Source organism: Hypomesus nipponensis, chromosome 26 (genome assembly GCF_054491055.1).
Source record: "Hypomesus nipponensis isolate SF chromosome 26, ASM5449105v1, whole genome shotgun sequence".
NCBI classification, from domain to species: domain Eukaryota; kingdom Metazoa; phylum Chordata; class Actinopteri; order Osmeriformes; family Osmeridae; genus Hypomesus; species Hypomesus nipponensis.
The window spans coordinates 7845001-7863514 of NC_140386.1; the positions used below are offsets into that span (position 1 = coordinate 7845001).

At 49.9% G+C, this 18514-nt stretch overlaps 1 protein-coding gene and 1 non-coding gene across 2 annotated transcripts in view; one reads left to right on the forward strand and one right to left on the reverse strand.

Annotated features, from left to right (window-relative positions):
* Positions 1-9331, forward strand: part of plpp2b (phospholipid phosphatase 2b) — a 14227-nt gene extending 4896 nt beyond the window's left edge. The window contains exons 2-6 of the mRNA XM_084692953.1: positions 5636-5787; positions 6098-6360; positions 6939-6996; positions 8374-8550; positions 9152-9331. Coding sequence (XP_084549079.1) covers positions 5636-5787; positions 6098-6360; positions 6939-6996; positions 8374-8550; positions 9152-9301 — 800 coding nt within the window. The 3' untranslated portion in view covers positions 9302-9331. The remainder of the gene's footprint in view (positions 1-5635; positions 5788-6097; positions 6361-6938; positions 6997-8373; positions 8551-9151) is intronic.
* A 6860-nt stretch (positions 9332-16191) lies between these two features.
* On the reverse strand, positions 16192-16263 carry trnaq-uug (transfer RNA glutamine (anticodon UUG)). Its single transcript has one exon. It is a non-coding gene; the product is annotated as a tRNA-Gln (tRNA).
* Between the last annotated feature and the right edge of the window lie 2251 nt (positions 16264-18514).

Sequence of the window (18514 nt, forward strand, 5' to 3'; positions counted from 1 at the left end):
CCGGCTGGCTTTGGTGTGACTGTGGACGTTTTGGGCGTTTTCTTGTGTGTGAATTGGAATGCCAGACTGGAAGGCAGAGGTTGTCCGCTCAGCACATACCTTCCACGTTAGTCAGCTCAGGCAGGGAGAGGAGACACGGAAACAGGCGAGAATACTTACTGGAGGGCCCTCCAGCTGCCACCGCAATGCCTACCTGGAGAGAGAGGAGAGAGAGAGGTTAGGAGAGAGTAGCGAGATTGAGAGGGAGAGGGAGAGGAGAGAGAGAGAGAGAGGGGGAGAGAGGGGGGGGGGGAGGGGGAGAGAGGGGGGAGGAGAGAGAGAGAGGGAGAGGGGGGGAGGAGAGAGAGAGAGAGGGAGAGAGGGGGGAGGAGAGAGAGAGAGGGGGAGGGAGGGGGAGAGAGGGGGGGAGGAGAGAGAGAGCAGACAGTGAATGAGGGAGCAGAAGACAGGAGGGGGAAAAGACAGAGAGGGGGAGAGAGAGAATGAAAGAGAGAGATAGGAGAGAGAGAGAGAGAGAGAGAGAGAGAGAGAGAGAGAGAGAGAGACGGTAGAAAGAAAACGCAAGAGGGAGAGGAGGGATCAAAAGAGATACGGGAAACATAAGCGGTGAAGGACGAGACGGAGAGATTGCGAGGCCCGGGATGGCCCTGAGAACAGAGGGAAGAGGAACATTCTGTCCTGTGAGAAAAGGAAGTGTCCCTGAACTTCGACCCCGACCCCCGAGGGGACGCTGGAGGGAGGCCCGTACAGGAAGTGACATGGGGAGACTCTGCGCCCAGAGTGAGACTGTGGTCCACATCATCACGTGTAATTGCACATCTCCCGGCTAAATAAAGCAAGCCTTCGTTCAGACACTATATTTACCCCCGAGAGAATGTGTGGGAGGACGCCACAATTGATGGAATGGAGGAGAACGAGGGGGGGGGGGTGAGTGACTGAATTGAAGTTTGTGAGCTCAACGCTGACGTGAAACCCCAGCAGTGGTGATGGAAGGACACCCGTAGCGCTTGAACATCTAACCCTGAGCATGGGAGAGACCGGGTAGCTTCAGTTGGAAAAGGGAGGATCTTGAACACAGGAGGTCAAACTCTGTGCAGTGGTGTCTGGGAAGGGTGATGGATAGCTTAGGTCTGAGGTGCCTCGCCACAAGTCCTTCTTAGACAGACACCGGCATTTGAGTTAGACACTCCTGATGCCTAACAGCCTTCTCCCCATCCACCTCTCTGAGAAGAACCAGGGGCCAGGCAGGCCCCGGGTCCAAGCCAGACAGACATGCATGGCAGGGGGGGAGGCAGGACCTCAACACAAGCCTGGTCTGGAAGGTCTCTCAGCTCCATGGATGTGTCATGGGGTATTATCGCGTGTTCTGCCTTTCTCTTCCTTCCGCTCTCTCTCTCGACCCAGGCGCTGTTGTTGCTGGGTGGAGGTCAATCTGGGTGTCTATTTCTGCCTGTGAAAGCCTGTGTTTGTCTCCGTCTGCGTGCGTGTTTTCAAGACCGTGGGTCGTGATTGGTTGAAGGGGTGGTTATGACAAGCGCTGCGCACACGCATTCTCTCTCTTGCACACACTCTGTCTCGCACACACACACTCTCTCTCGCACACACACACTCTCTCTCGCACGCACACTCTCTTACTCACGCACTCTCTCTCTCGCACACACTCTCTCTCACACACACACTCTCTCTCTCACACACATTCTCTCTCTCACATGCGCACACTCTCTCTCACACGCGCACACTCTCTCTCACACGCGCACACTCTCTCTCACACGCACACACGCCTTCTCAGAAGTTGTCGCTCAACCCAAGACAGCGATCCAGATGTTTTGGCAGCTTCTTCTGAAAACCAATATTTGAATAAAAACATGGAGATTTATGGCCGACATGTTGGGGAGAAGTGTCTCTTGAATAAATGCTGTGTTGTGAATACAGACGTTTAAAGGCACATGGATTTACAAGCCAGGAGAGGGTTATTTCAGGCCAGGTGCCCTGGTTGGGCTCTGCTCAGCCAACCGGCTGTGTGCCCAAGCAGAGCACCCTGTCAGATTTGAACTTGAAATACACAAGAGCAACTTGTGTTCTTCTTGGGTACAGTAGGTCATCATAATTACAGATTTTGACACATTATAACAGATTAAGCTGGGGTCACGTTGAAAGAAGGCGTTAAAAGTATGATTAACAGTAACAAGTTTTTTTCATTTAGTACACACTTTCATCCAAAGCGAAGTACAAAGAGTGCTCATACACTGTTTCTCCTGTGCAGACTTACGTATAAACTACCAGCTTCAACAAAGTCTCACCACGTTGTGTTAGGGAAATAAACATTTCCAAAAAAGACCGTCCACACCAGGGTTCGTTATGACAGTGCCTGCTGTGTGTGTGTGTGTGTGTGTGTGTCAAGGTTTCTTATAAGCGCAGAACCAACCGGATACACGGTCTAGCATGACCCAGAGGGCTGAAATCTGTCACTTTTTCATCACCGCGTTCCACTCCTTACGCTTGACGCTGGGAGCATTCCAACCCCTAGCTGGCATGTAGGCGACCTTGGACTCTCCTCAAGGAGCCAAACTGTTGTTGTGATGGTGTCTCCTGGACGTAGGTGGGCTGGAGCCACGACAAGATCCAAACCCAGAGCTCCCCCCCCCCCCTCCCCCAGGAGAAAGGAATGAGAGGCTGGCAGAGAGAGCTGAGCCTGTGGAGGAGGCGGAGGAGGAGGAGGAGGTAGCGGAGGTGGAAGAGGAGGTGAAGCAGGTAGAGAAGGCAGTGGAGGTGGTGGAGGAGGAGGTAGAGGAGGTTTAAGAGGAGGTGAAGCAGGTAGAGAAGACGGTGGAGGTGGTGGAGGAGGAGGAGGTAGCGGAGGTGGAAGACGAGGTGAAGCAGGTAGAGAAGGCGGTGGAGGTGGTGGAGGAGGAGGAGGTAGAGGAGGTGGAAGAGGAGGTGAAGCAGGTAGAGAAGACGGTGGAGGTGGTGGAGGAGGAGGAGGTAGTGGAGGTGGAAGAGGAGGTGAAGCAGGTAGAGAAGGTGGTGGAGGAGGAGGAGGTAGCGGAGGTGGAAGACGAGGTGAAGTAGGTAGAGAAGGCGGTGGAGGTGGTGGAGGAGGAGGCTGCAGGGGGGAGGTGGGAGGGGGCTGCTGCAGGTGTCATGCCGCGGCTGAGTCTGAGTCTGTGTCCCTGACCGACAAGAGCTTCTGTGTCAACACAGTGTCTCCCTGCCTTCTCTGTGTGCCATGAGGGGGAGGGGGGCATCCAGTTAGACCAGATGGAGCACAGCTGCTGCAGCTAGCAGACTGTGGTGAAGGAGGGAGGGAGGGTGGTGAGGGAAGACACAGGTGACCTGTTGGGTGTGAAGTCGTCACTCAGTGACCCAGGGGAACGCTGGCTTGTAAAATGGCACCTAAATGGCTTCTCAATTCCCCAGTGTGTTTGGTTGCGTGCTTGTGTTTTAAATTGGCTTTGAAATCCTGCCCAACTCGAACGCATCAACACAAGAGGTCTTTCTACGAATCTTGGAAGTTTCTAAAAGTCCGTTGTAATCTGGGGTGTATCGGTTTCCACGCTCAGTTGTGTGTTTGCGGAGTTTGGTGTTACTCACTGTAGTAGCCAGGCTGGGCTTAGAGACAGCACTCTCTGCCTGTTCATCCTGTTGTTCCCCTCAACACAAAGCTTCTATTTAGTGCTGGCCTTGGTGTCTTCTCAGCCAATGGTAGCCTTTGTTCCTGAAGTGTCTTACGGGTAGTGTTTACTGTGTGTGTGTGTGTGTGTGTGTTTGTGTGTGTGAAAGAGAGAGAGAGGTGGGGGAGGGAAAACAACAGTGTCTTTCTTCATCTCATGTACACCAGTCTACAAAGTACCATGTAGACAAAGCTGACTGTAGTTGACACTGTACATGACTTGACTAGGGCACTAGAGCACAGCTATTTCTGTTAATTTACATTTATTTGTATCCAAAGCGACTTCCAAGAGAGAGCTTTACAAAGTGCATAGGTCACTGATAATAGCAACAAGATAGCCCCAAAGACATTGCGGGTAGCCAAAACATGAAGCATGGTGACATGGGGATATTGGTGTGGTGACCGATGTCAGTATATCAGTCCTGCCCTTTTACAGAGTTACCTCCTCCGCCTTTGTTTTTAGTTTGCTCTTTTCATATTTTCTAGGATGTATTATTACTTTTCAATTATTTCTCTGTGAGTCATTGCTTTATCAGCACTCCTGTCTGCATGTCTGGAAACAAACCTGGAAATATGTCATTAACAGACATTGTTTATAATGGGAGGGAGTCTTTTTTTTTTTTTCATAGAAATACACACTTTGAAACAGCATTTTTTACAAGTGTATGTCATATTTTTTCACTACTGTTTTTCTTTCATTTAGTATGCGGCGGCACGGCATTTCTATACACCCAAAGGCTGTCTGCCATGTGGACTAGAACACACACACACACACACACACACACCCTGCAGCCCACTGTGTTCCACTCCTGCTTCTACACAGAAGTGCTTGAGGCTTGACCAAACCAGCCCACACTTTAGCAGTTGTGCGGATGAGCTGTTTTAGCCGCACTGTCTGTGAGCAGTGCTGTCTGTGAGCAGTGCTGTCTGTGAGCAGTGCTGTCTGTGAGCAGTGCTGTCTGTGAGCAGTGCTGTCTGTGAGCAGTGCTGTCTGTGACCGGTGCTGTCTGAGCAGTGCTGTCTGTGAGCAGTGCTGTCTGTGAGCAGTACTGTCTGTGAGCAGTGCTGTCTGTGAGCGGTGCTGTCTGTGAGCGGTGCTGTCTGAGCAGTGCTGTCTGTGAGCAGTGCTGTCTGAGCAGTGCTGTCTGTGAGCAGTGCTGTCTGTGAGCAGTACTGTCTGTGAGCGGTGCTGTCTGAGCAGTGCTGTCTGTGAGCAGTGCTGTCTGTGAGCAGTGCTGTCTGTGAGCGGTGCTGTCTGTGAGTGGTGCTGTCTGAGCAGTGCTGTCTGTGAGCAGTGCTGTCTGTGAGCAGTGCTGTCTGAGCAGTGCTGTCTGTGAGCGGTGCTGTCTGTGAGCAGTACTGTCTGTGTTGAACAGCTTCTGGTCCTCCTCTGCTGCAGTGCTGAACAGGAGGAGGACTGGACTGCGACAAACACTAACGACCTGCCTGTGGCTGCACATCACACAGTGTGTGTGTGTGTGAGTGTACTCGAACGTGCGTGTGTCTACATATGTGCTGTGTGTGTGTGTATGCACGTGCAGATGGTTCTGCATCCTCTACATCTGCACATGAGCCTGGGGAAGACATGCATCTAGACTTGTTAGTGCTGCCAGCCACATCACTCTTGTTAAAGACGTGTAGTTTGGGCGATGGTGCTGGGTGTGTGTGTGTGTGTGTGTGTGGGCGTGTAGCTGGGCGATGGTGCTGGGTGTATGTGGGCGTGTAGCTGGGCGATGGTGCTGGGTGTGTGTGTGGGCTTGAGGCGTGTCCACACACCCACGTGTTTCTTTTAAGACATCCACAGCAGTGCGAACGCCTCGTGTCTTTCTGAGGTCATGTCAGGACTGGGCTCCTACGACTCCACACGTCACGTTAACCCCCCCCCCCCCCCCCCCCGTTATTCTCCAGACAGTTAGATGAGATGTGATGTTTTGTCTTCTGGTGGTTGTCGTTTCGTCCAATTAGCGGCCCTGCCCTTCGTCATCATGAACCTGGTGTTCCGGCCGTACCAGCGCGGCGTGTACTGTGACGACGAGACCATCCAGTACCCTCTCAAGCCCGACACCATCACCCACGGCACCCTGGCCGCCGTCACCATCTCCTGCACCGTCGTCATCGTAAGCCCCGCCCCCCTCGCCGACGCCCAGCCTCGGTCTCGGTCTGCGCTTCGCTGTCTTACGATCGCGGAGGAAATGAATTGGCACTCTGTTCATCTCTCTCTCTCTCTCTCTCTCTCACTGTCTCACTCTCTCACTTTTCTCTCTCGCTCTCTCTCTCTCACTCTCTCGCACACTTTCTCACTCTCCTTCTCTCGCCCCCACCCACGCTGTCTCACTCTCTTAATCCATCTCTACATCTCGCTCTCTCCTCCCTTTTATCTCTCTGTTTTAATCCATGTCTCCCCCTCCCCCCTTGTCTCTCCCTCAGATCTCCTGCGGTGAGGCCTACCTGGTGTACAGCAAGAGGATCTACTCCAACTCAGACTTCAACCAGTACGTGTCGGCTCTCTACAAGGTGCTCGGCACCTTCCTGTTTGGGGCCGCCGTCAGCCAATCGCTGACCGACCTGGCCAAGTTCACCATCGGGCGTCCGAGGCCCAACTTCATGGCCGTTTGCGCCCCCAAGGCGTGCAAGGGCTACGTGCTGGGGATCAACTGCACTGGGCTCCCCCGGGCGGTCACGGAATCCAGGTCCTGCACTGCAAACATTACATTTACATTGAGTCATTTAGCAGACGCTCTTATCCAGAGTAACTTACAGTAAGTACAGGGACATTCCCCCCGAGGCAAGTAGGGTGAAGTGCCTTGCCCAAGGACACAACGTTATTTGGCACGGTCGGGAATCTAACTGGCAACCTTTAGATTACTAGCCTGATTCCCTAACCGCTCAGCCACCTGACTCCCAAACATGCCCAGTCAAAGTCCAGAATATTACTGATGAAATTCCTCAATGCTTAAAGCAAGTCACTTTAGCTGCCGGTGAGGAACATTTCACCTGATAATATCTCTTTAAAAAAATGTGTTCACTTACATGAAATCACTAGGTGAGCCATTTATACCAGACACATATCCAACACGAATTTGAAGTCAAACAAGATGATCACACATACTGTCGTTAGATTTATATTTTCATGTATTCATTCGGCAGACCCTTTTATCCAAAGCTGTTGTGTTTTTGCAGTGGGACACATGCTGACACAACCAATCGTTTGGCTACAGGCTTGTTGCAGGTTTCAACATCCAATCACGTGTGCGCTTTGTTTTTACAGGCTGTCCTTCTACTCGGGCCATTCGTCCTTTGGGATGTACTGCATGCTGTTCCTGGCGGTGAGTCTGTGGGAGGCGGGACTTGGGAGACACAAGTCCTTCAGTGTTTTGATCCCAACTCATTGTCTGGACGGGAGGGAAAAAACAAACGGGCTTCGTAGAGGAGGACTCATGGACATACAAGGGCAAGGGCGACGTCGTGGAGACCGGGGGGGGGGGGGGAGTGACTTGGTGTTGGACGGAGCTGATGTTTCCCATGGTTCACTGGGAGGATCTCGTTCAGGGCCCGGGTCTTGTCAGTCTGTGTGTTTATGAACGGGCTTTACCACGGACGCCCTGGCTTTTCACGGCCAATCAAAACACTTAGTCGCCGGTTAGCCTGTTGTGTTTGCGATCGGAATCAGGGCCCTGGACTGCATCTTCTGCCCTTCTTTCTGTGGGCAGAGTTTCCCTTGTGGCCACTGCACAGACAGCGTGTGTGGTAGAGAGACCTTGCAGGGATGCCAGTTTCAACTACCTCTCCCTCTAATAGGACCCCAGTAGCTAACTGTGTGTGTGTGTCAGTTTCATATTTTCCGGCAGCAACTGTACCTCTGTGAATAGGGTTTTCAGTCCATACTGGGCATAAATTACACTCACATTCAACACCTTTTTTAAGCGTTTTTGCAATTCTCCCTCGCTCTGTCTCACTTTTGGATTTGAAACAGCCTCTTCCAGCCTTCTTCTGTTATCACACTGTGGGGCTGGTGTACTGCTGGCTGGTGTTTGCAGACAGATGTTAGATATCAAACTCTTGTCGAAGAGTTGACAAGTTTTGTTAGGGTTGACCCATTTTACTCTAATTCCTAATGCTCCACTGTTTGTATGTAAACGGACCCGACAATAGAAACTATCGTTGCACCATCTCGGAGCAACATGTCCTTATTTGGTCACATGGACAAAACCACTAATGGCGTCTACCAGCAGTAATGGAAAATGATCTTGTATTGAAACCGATACTTATAGGTCGACTGTCTGTCTACTTCCTCCACTCGTCTATCTCTCTCTCTCTGTGTCTCTCTATCTCTGTGTGTGTGTCTATCTCTCTCTCTCTCTGTGTCTCTCTATCTCTCTCTGTGTCTCTCTCTCTATCTCTCTCTGTGTCTCTCTATCTCTCTCTGTCTCTCTCTCTTTATCACTCTCTCTCTGTGTCTCTCTATCTCTCTCTGTGTGTCTATCTATGTCTCTGTCTCTCTATCTCTCTCTGTCTCTCCCTGTCTCTCTCTGTCTCTGTCGCTCTCTCTCTCTCTCTCTCTCTCTCTCTCTCTCTCTCTCTCTCTCTCTCTCTCTGTGTCTCTCTATCTCTCTCTCTGTTTCTATCTCTGTCTCTCTCCCTCTCTCTCTCTGTCTCTCTCTGTCTCTCTCTGTGTCTCTCTCTCTTCCTGTTTATCTCTGCAGCTGTACGTCCAGGCGCGGTTGGCGGCTAAGTGGGCCCGCCTCCTCCGGCCCACCATCCAGTTCTTCCTGGTGGCGTTCGCGGTCTACGTGGGCTACACCCGCGTGTCGGATTACAAGCACCACTGGAGCGACGTGCTGGTGGGGCTCCTGCAGGGCGCCCTGGTCGCCGTCCTGAACGTGAGTCTCTTCCAGCTGGTCGGGGTCGGGGCTGGGGCCGGGGGCAGGGGGACGGCGGGAGGGGGCAGCGGGAGGGACGGGGTTTCCTGTGTTGATTTGAGCCCCTGCTCAGCATTAGCTGGCGGCGGAGGCCTGGAGATGGACGCGAGCTCGACTCGTGCCTGGGAAAGGGGACCCGAGGGCAGGTCTGTCAGGCAGCTGGGTGTGCTTAGAGACCCTCCTGGGCCGTCCTGTTCTATGGGCTTCTCCGGCCAGCCTGGAAGACGCAGCTTTCTGCGTGTTCCTCTCAGGATGTGTGTCTGGCAGCTGTGAGGGAGCTCCGCGCTGAGGTCCTGCAGTCACACTTACCGGCCCCCGGCCCCGAGAGCCTTCCCTGGGAGGGGGGGGGGGGGGGTGACCTGCCCTTAGACCGCAACTCCTCTCTCACGCCTCCTTCCGTCTCTCTCCTCTCTCTCTCAACCCTCCACCCCTCCACTCTCTATACTTTAACCCTCTCCTTCTCTTTCGCCTCTACCCGTCTCTCGTTTCTGCGCTCACTCTCTCTCTCTCCTCTCCCCCCTCCTCCCCCCTCCTCCCCTCTCCTCTCCTCTCCTCCCTGCAGGTGCGCTTCGTGTCGGACTTCTTCAAGGAGCGTCCCCAGCGTTGCTCGGCCCCGCAGGCCGCCGAGAACGAGGAGTCGGAGCGCAAAGCCAGCCTGCAGATCGCCGACGCCGAACACAACAACCATTACGGCTACCCGGGACCTGTGTGACCAGGGGCCCTGGAGCTCCCCCCCCCCACCCCCCACCCCCCCACAGCCCACAACCACTCTCACTACATATCCCACAAACCACTGCACCGACTGAGGGCACTTCCTGTAGTCCCCTGGCCTCCGGCTGGGTGTAACTGGCCCTGACTCCAAAACACGACTGCCTCTCTCCCCTCCCTTGAGGCAGAGGCACCTTTACCGGGACACGCTTGTTGACGTCGACTCGTTTTCGACGTCTATTTCTTTCGCGGTTTTAGATTTTTACTTCTGTTTTTTTTTATTATATATATATATATATATGTTCATTTTAAAATAACCTAATATTCTGAACATTCAGAGTTTGCTGCGAATGGAAGGGGTGATAGTCAAAGGGGGATTGTCTTTATTAGTCTTATTTTAGTGCACCTTAGTGAGTTTGAGATTGGTGTGAATATTTTAGCGAAATGGACTGCAGTGGGTTGGTGATGTGGATCGTGTGAGTTTGGTTGGATGTTTAAGAATGGTATACCACTATATCACAATCACTGCATTGTTTTTAGCGATTACAAAAAACGTCAAATTCGGTCACTATATTTTCCCCAGTCAGAAACCCATATATTTAGTTTGTCCTTTGAACGTAATTGAAGGTCGTAATTTGTTGAAACGGCATTTTAAAAATGGTTTTGAAATGGTAATTTATTTGTCTTGTTTCTTGTGTATTCAGTTTGAATGTGTCTAATACGCGGGCGCTGTTAATGTGTTGTATCTTCACAATCCTGCCTGCCAGCCACTATGAGCCTTACTGTACCTGACCATATCATGTTTCATGTTGAAGGAAGACTTTTATACACATGTATGTTTTATTATCTCAGAAGTAAGCGCTGTTTTCCGTGTGTGCACACCAGAGCCCACATTAAATCAGTTCGTTCTCAAACCGGGACCTTCACGACGCCACAAATAGATCCTATTCATGTTCAAACACAGACCAGATGAGTTGGAATGAGATTTCGAAGGGGAGGGTCGGAATGATTAAGCTCTCCGTCGTGAGCCCTTTTTTTTCGCGGCTCGCGTCGTAAGACTGTTCGAGCTCCACTTCAAAGCTTCCATTTCCCCTTCCCTGTTCCTGTCCAGACTTAAGGAGCTCGTTTGTGAATCGGGCTCCTGTCCTGTACGCCCCCTTCTGCTCACCGGGCCCCGCGTGGCACCAGCACGGAAGGCCCAGCTGCCTGGCTCCAGACCCAGGATGAGCCCTGGGGCTTGGCTGGTTCTGACTGAAGCTGTGCCCCAGAACCACGGAGCGACAGGGGCCTAAAGAGCCCGCTAACCCCCCCTCCCCCCTACACCTCCACCACCACCACCACACAGTCCCTCAAAACACACGTTAAAGCACTTTTATTTCTGCTTTGAATTCCAGAGAATTGGAACCAGCTGGAGCAACTTCGGTGTTGTGTAAGTCTCACCTCAACAACCCCCTCAAACAACGCCACCCCCCCCCCCCCACCACCACCACCCCACCCATACCAAATATCCTATTAGTCCACATTTGGCAGAGAGCAAAAACACAGGTGTGGAACTGTTTGTGATGTCTGAGTTCCCTCCGGCTTGGTCAGGAGAAAGCATTTCAGTCGGACACTGTGACGTGAGGCTGAAGGTGTACGGCAGAACAAACGTTCTCACCTAATGTTTCTGTTTTTAATGAGTTCTGTAAACTCTTCGGTGATCTTGCCTCAGCTGATGTACGTGTACGTGGCAGGATTCCAAATAAAGACAATATAAAAGCAGATGTTTTACGACGGGACTTGTGTTTCTTATGGAGAACGTAACTTCTCAGAGTTAAGTACTGTAAGCCGGGGGGGGGGGGGGGGGGGGTGCAGTGTCGAGTAACTTTTGAAGGGAATCTCTTTTTCACGATAAGTGACGCAAGATGCCCCTCCAGTCATGCCCCAGTTCAGCTGGCAGGGCTGTTTTGCCTCACCACGGTGTAAAGACATCTCCGCCTGGGCGTGAACGTTTTACAACCTGGGTATTGAAAACCGATCATAGGAATGTGGGTAACTTTCAGTTTATTTTACATGTGGCCCACATTTAGGGTGTTTGTCGGATCAGTGGTGAATTGACATGATTCGTACTGAAACTGCTTTCAGTTAAGTCACTTCAGTGGAGACATTTTGGCTGACTGTCTTAGACACACTATGTATTGGGACATACTAAAACTTAACTCAGTAATGCGGTAGGATAGATATTGGGACACAACCTAATTCCTTACTAACTGGGTCCAGGTTCCTCTTCCTGTGTATATTCTGGAGAACGTCCTATCCATAAATGACTCTTTGTTTAACTTTTCAATCGATTTGGCGGTTGGCACTTGTCTTTCCATTGTGTGCTGTCCATCCTGTGTACAAACTCCTGTCGTCAGAATGCCAGTTTAAGACTGTATATCGGCCTCATTTCAGTTATTTCTGATTTCTGATGTTGGGGCTGCAGCCACTCAACAGTTGCATGTTAGGAATATAGTTGACGGAGCCAGATTTATGATTTAGAGACTTATAACACGGAACCATCCTGGGACCAGGGTGATTCACTACCTCTCTGTCCTGCTTAACAACCCCCCAGAATGTTCCCTGGCGCTCAACAAGACTCATTAAAACCAAGGTGGAGGGATGGGGAAAGGTTGGAAAAGACTCGCTGCTCCCTTGCTGAGAGCCATCATAGAATTGGAGCTCTCAAGAAACCCTCATACTGTATTTATATCAAAATAAACATTAGAACCCATGGGGTTATTTATTTAGACGCATTGGCAGCTGTATTGAAAGCCACAACCGTTCCTCATTTGACCCGTTATTGGTCGCTTGGAAGTTCTGTGAATGTGATTTGTTTATGTTCTAGTTGTGAAAATTCTGGTATCAGCCCACAAACGCTACATTGTGCTGTAGCCTTGGTGAATGCACCATCTCTAGTCATGTTAATGAGGGAGATGGTTACTGTGGTAACAGGCTTGTGTCCAAGCATTTAACAGGTTTGAAATATACACTGTGTTTACATACACACGCGCTCACACACTATATATAGTGTATAGGCCTACTGTAGGAGTAGCCTTCGAAAACCACTCAAGATTTGATTGTTTTCTTACAAGACTGGCAGAGCATCAACATCAATCCCTGAATGGTCTGCTGCTTAGAGAGTTTGGTGAATGACTCTGGGCCTGGTGAAATGTGGGCGCTGAAACGATCTCTTTCCCAAACCACCCGCTTGAGAAGAACAGATCTGAGCATGCTCCGTTTGTTCAGACCTGCAGCGCTGTCTGCGGAGGGCTCATGCTCGCAACGTGACGATGTGGTCGCCGGCAGGAATGCTTGGACAAACAGTAGCGAAAGTCAGATTGCTGCATTCCTATAAGTTGTTAGGTTGCAGCTGGATCCTTGTTTACGTCTTTGTGGGGTTGCTGGACCTAAGAGACTAACTGTTTCTGAAGAAATAATCCAGTGCTTCACACTTTGTCAACACAACAAGCGGAGTTTGCTACTGCCACTCGTCTGTGAAGGGTGTGCATTCTCCAATATTTGATGCCACATACCGATACATCTATGCAGGGGCCAATCTAGGTTCCCACTTTTGGAGGGGCTAAGCCCCTAGATAAAAACTATTATTTTTTCGGTGACCCGGCAAAACTAGGGGGGTCTGGGGGCATGTTCCCCCAGAATACTTTTTTGAAAATATCCCTTTAAAAAGTGTCCTCTAGTGGGTTTTCGGAGAATAGATTCACACAATTTAGATTTAAAATAGAGCTCCAGCCCCTCCCCCAAGATAGGGTTAGATACGCCCATGTATCTATGCCCTGATAAGTCGTGCATCCATACTGAAAAAATGTACGTCACACACAAACGCACCGCACTGGCGCGGATATACAGACGCAAACGTTGAGAAAAGCGTCATCAGTTCCCAGAAGTGTCCAGCAGGCTTTGTCCTCAAGCTCTATCCTGTGCTTGCGGTAAGTGGCCTGGTAAACTAGTGTTTACCTTGTACTTTGATAGGACTTTAACAAAGCTTTTTTCATGGGCTGGGCTCATTGTCTAAAGGTGTGTACCGTTTAATCCTAGTAAACCCTTTTCTGGTCCAACGGTAACAAATTGACAAATTTGAAGTCGACTTCAAAGGAGAGCAGGGTTTTGCAAACCTCATCCACTACTAAACCACAGCAAGCTTTCTTAAATCTGGTAACATTTTTGGCCAATGCCTAATTCGTCCGTCCTTGACCCGTTCATGTTATGTGAGGTTGGACAGTAAAAAAACGGGAGGTGTTCACCAAAGGAGACACTTAGCAAAGCACAAGCTTGTTTAATGTGAGGGAGTGTCATCTTTCTAAAATAGCCTTTCTGGGAATCCTGTCCAGATCTCCACGGTAACCATACTCCCGTCCTGTAGTCCGCGTAGGAACCAGTGAAACAGATCATACCAGCCCCATCTTGTGTGGCATACTAGCCACACAAGCCTAGCTGGGGCTGGGACTGGAACTGGGGCTAGAACTGGAGTCTGGGTCTGGAGAGAGAGGCAGAGGCCTGACTGGACAATGCTGCACTTCTTTCAGCCTGGAGAGAGAGAGAGAGCACTAGCGCCTGGCTCCTAGCCATCTCCACCACCAGCGACCCCGACGACGGATTTATATATTTATATGTTTACACACCCCCACTGTTACCGTCACCTCCACCAGCGCTACGTCTGCTGTTATTTCACAGCAGGGACCGCTCTGCCCTCGCTCCAAACATCCATAAAAGCCTCGGATGACTTACGGGGGTCACAGAGAGCGGCCACCTCTGGCCCGTTTTGGAGAACGTAAACAAGCGCCCCCGAAGCCGGGAGGGCCGTGTGTTGTGACAGGGTCGACTGCACAGCGCCCTGTCCCCCAGATAAGATGATGTCACTCCTCAACCACCGACAACTGGCGCGCTCACATGCCACTACTGTGATAGTGATCAGTGGAGTCAAAGTGTAACTCTGTGTTTATGTAACATTAAATATCAAATGAAATACCGCCTGAGTTGATGAACTATACCCACAACGCTGAGACCATGCCTTGCCAGCATGCACAGAGCATCTGTGCACCCAGTTCAGTTCTGTGAGGATTTATTCCCCCGTGGAGATGTTTGTGTGGCTGTATTTGGATCGGCCTGAGTTATGTGTTTTATTTTGAGGGAGAGATGACATTTTGTAACACGCTTGGATGAAATCACACAAGCTGTTATTGAAAGATATTGTTCATATTCGCAAACTCAGTATGTCATATTGTGTTAATATCAGTGTATTCCTCAATGACATTTTAACAATTTGTCTGAAACCATACCGTTTTGGTTTAGCCGGTTACTAAATCACATCGCTGAACTCACAGTCATGAATTCCCAGAAAGCAGTATATCACTCTGCCAAGAATTTGACAGGAATCTCTCCTGCACACAACCACAGTAAGACCTCCCCTACAAAATCACAGTCAAATCCAGCCTAGAGATTAAGTGTATAAAGTCTGCTAACCATATACAACTTGGGATATCAAGTGAAAAAAGATTATCCTTACTTCTAATTTAAATGAAATGAGAGATGAAAACATGTAGTTTGCCTGTGCATGTGTGTGTGTGCAGCCCCAGAAATTCCCCGTAACTTTGTACGTGTGTTTGTGTAGCCTATACGTTTGTACGCGCACGCGTGTGTGTGTGTGTGTGTGGCATGAGGGATGACAGGGACAAGTGGGAGATTGCATCGCCAATTGAGTTCCTCTGGAAAATACAAGGTCCCTTCCTCCTTTCCTGTGCAGGAATCTGGAAAGGGAGAAAAATAGATGGAAAAAGGAAAATGTGAGTGTGATTCTGGCTTGAGTTGTGGAGAGGCTGAGAGGAGGCTGGAGGCCAGGGGAGAAGAGAGGCTGAGAGGAGAGGCTGGAGGCCAGGGGAGAAGAGAGGCTGAGAGGAGAGGCTGGAGGCCAGGGGAGAAGAGAGGCTGAGAGGAGAGGCTGGAGGCCAGGGGAGAAGAGAGGCTGAGAGGAGAGGCTGGAGGCCAGGGGAGAGGAGAGGCTGAGAGGAGAGGCTGGAGGCCAGGGGAGAGGAGAGGCTGAGAGGAGAGGCTGGAAGGCGGGGTGAGAGGAGAGGCCAGGAGACTGGATGAGAGAGAAGACACGGAAAAGGACGAAAACCACAGTAAAACAAAATTGACAGTGTTTATTTAAGGGTGACCGGAAGTTTGTACAAGTTTTAGATTAATGGGTAAAATAATGTAACATTTAAGCCAATCTGTTCTTCCAACAATCCTCCTTGTGGTGATAGCTATACTTGGAAGGGATTGGTGTTGTTCAGAAAATCATCATAGTTATAGCTTATTAAGCCTACTAGATTAAACACACACACACACGATACACACACACACACACTCTTTGGGGTAACTCCACTGTTGCATTGACGGTGAGTTTTCTGAGTGAACTGCACTGACTCCTTGTGGTAATTTATTAGAAATGCATGCACATTGTCGTACTGTGTTGTATCCAGAGACAAGTTTAGTTATTACTTTTACTAGCTTCTGCAGCTGGCTTTATAAAGTCCATACTTTTGCATGCAGTATGGTGAATGCACGTCCTTATCCGTGCGCTATTGCACTGTTGGTCAGCTGCACATATTATTTTCAGAACAGCTGCAATCACACTGACTCCTATGACCTACTGCAAAATGCTACTGGATGTGGTTGGACATCTATATTGAGAAATACAAAATATTTTTTCTGGCATAGCTCTCAATAGGATTATAGTTTAGGTATTGGGATACAAATATGTATTTTTTCACGTATGGTATTGAACCGTTTTTTATTAAACGTTTGCTTAATTCAACTTTTTATTATTGAGGCGTTGAAGTAAGTGAAGCATTCGAACTGTCAAAAGACAGGTTCTACCGAGATTTGAACTCGGATCGCTGGATTCAAAGTCCAGAGTGCTAACCATTACACCATAGAACCTCCTTCCGCAGATGGGTCAGAAATTGAGTATTTATTACCGCCCTAAGAATATAAGCGTAAAAATAATATGACGTAATGTATAGAGACATATTTTATAATGTAAATACACTCCACTTGTATTTATTTACGCCATAACATAGAGTTTTATTTAACTGGAACGTTTCTCATTTTGACAATTACGTTGACTGTAATCCGACGCATGGCCAGGGGGTGGCAATATGAGCTCAGTTCCACCATCAACGTACTGTCATCCAAAATAAACCCTTCCGGCATTCAGCCGTGTGCAAAGATTGTGTTTCTGTGTTACCTCTACCTGTTTTTAGAGTAAGTAAATAATATATTGTTCTGTCTAACTGTTTTATTTTGAAGGATTGCATAATTGGGCAGGACAAGCGCTTCCTTTAATATTCAAGCGAATTGATATCATCCTATGCAAACATAGAAACATCGATCAAAATGTTTTATTTTAGTACAGAAAATACGATGCTTCGTGATCCTGTATATAGGAATTAATGTATGGACACTGTAAGAGACTTATGCAGGATACGCAATGTAGTTTCAGAACAGTGTAAATCCTAATAGAGTTTCCAAATACACATGCCTGTGGGCATATGTGCTGTATACGGTGTGTGTCTGTGTGTGTGTGTGTTTGTTTACAAACGTGCATATGTGTGTGTCTGTGTGTTGGGTCTCTGAACATATGTCTGTATGTGAGCGACTGTGTGTTTTAGAGTGTGCCTGTGTGTGTGTGTGTGTCAGTGAATTCTGCCCAGTTTCTGTGTGTGCAAGCGTGTGTGTGTGTGTGTGTGTGTGTGTTAGAGAATTTGGCGCTGTTTCTGTGTGTGAGTGTGTGTGTGTCACTGCTGATGTGGGTCATTACCTCTGTCTTTTCCCCCTAGGGGCTTGGGGGCGGGTGGGGGTGTAGAAGGAGGGGTTTAGTGGGGGATGGTGGAATGGGGGGTGGGTGTGTGTATGAGGGGGGGGGGGGGGGGTTCCCAAGGGAGGACAGACCAATAAATCACTGTGCTGTCTCTGTGCTGACACCGGGCTTGTCTGCCAGGCAGGGGGGGGGGGGGGGGGGGGGGTTAGGGCTGCGGGGGTAGGGGGGTTGCAGGGGGGGCGGGGGTAGGGGGGCTGCAGGGGGGGCCTCTGTCTTTCTGTCACTCTGCCCCACGCTGGGAAGGAGCCATCCCCATGCTGTCCTTCGGGGGGGGGCTAGGGGGGGCTGGAGGCCCGGGGGGAGGAATGGTCTGTAAGAGGCCCCCTGCCCCCCACCCCCCCCTCTCGCTCTGTCCCTTCCTGCTCTGCATTCACAAATGGCTGAAACTTCGATGAAAAGCATTTGGTTGATCGGTCAATGCTCTACCCCTTTGTGTGTGTGTGTACAGTATGCACGCGTGTGTGTGTGTGTGTGCGTGGGAGATGTTCTAAAAGTTCATTTGTGTTAATTGAATTGAATTCCTTGCACTCCAGTGGGCTTAATGTTGATGTATGTACATTGTACATTGGTGTCGTTGAGAGTCAAGACAGTTTCACGAAACGGCTCTCCAGCCCTTTCCTATCGTTGTGGCCACTTGCTGTCCCGTGACTGTGAAGTGTTGAGAGAGAATGGTTGCATTACGAGCCACAGAAATGGACTTGTGGGCTTTAATCAGAGCCCCTGTCACTACTCGCCCCCCCCCCCCCCCCCCCACACACACACACATACCTCCTCCCACCCCCTGCCCCCCACCCCCCTTCACCACCCAACTGCCAATAGCAATAATGTGTGTCCTTCACTTATCACATTCTATCATCTATTATTATGCTTCCCCCAGCACAACACAACACACCTTCATACATCCTGCCCCCCCCCCCCCCCCCAACATGAACCATCTCAGAGTAGCAGCACTAACAGCAGCCCTACACCGCATTCCTCCTCGCGATCTTTTTTTTCTCTTCTTTTTCTTTTTCTAATAAATGTGATCCTAGACCCCGGGAGGGAGACCAGCAATGTGCATTAAAATTCATGGGAAAAAATTGCAATAAAATCTCTTTCTCTCTTTCTCACTCCCTTTCTCTCTCTATCTCTCCCCTTCTCTCTCTCTCTCTCTCTCTCTCTCTCCCTCTCCCTCTCTCTCTCTCTCTCTTTCTCTTTCTCCCTCTCTCTCTCTCTCTCTCTATCTCTCCCACTCACTCACACATGCAGGCACACACCATAGCACACACACATTTTTTTTTTTTTTTTACTGCCCTAGTGCTCTCCCTCCCT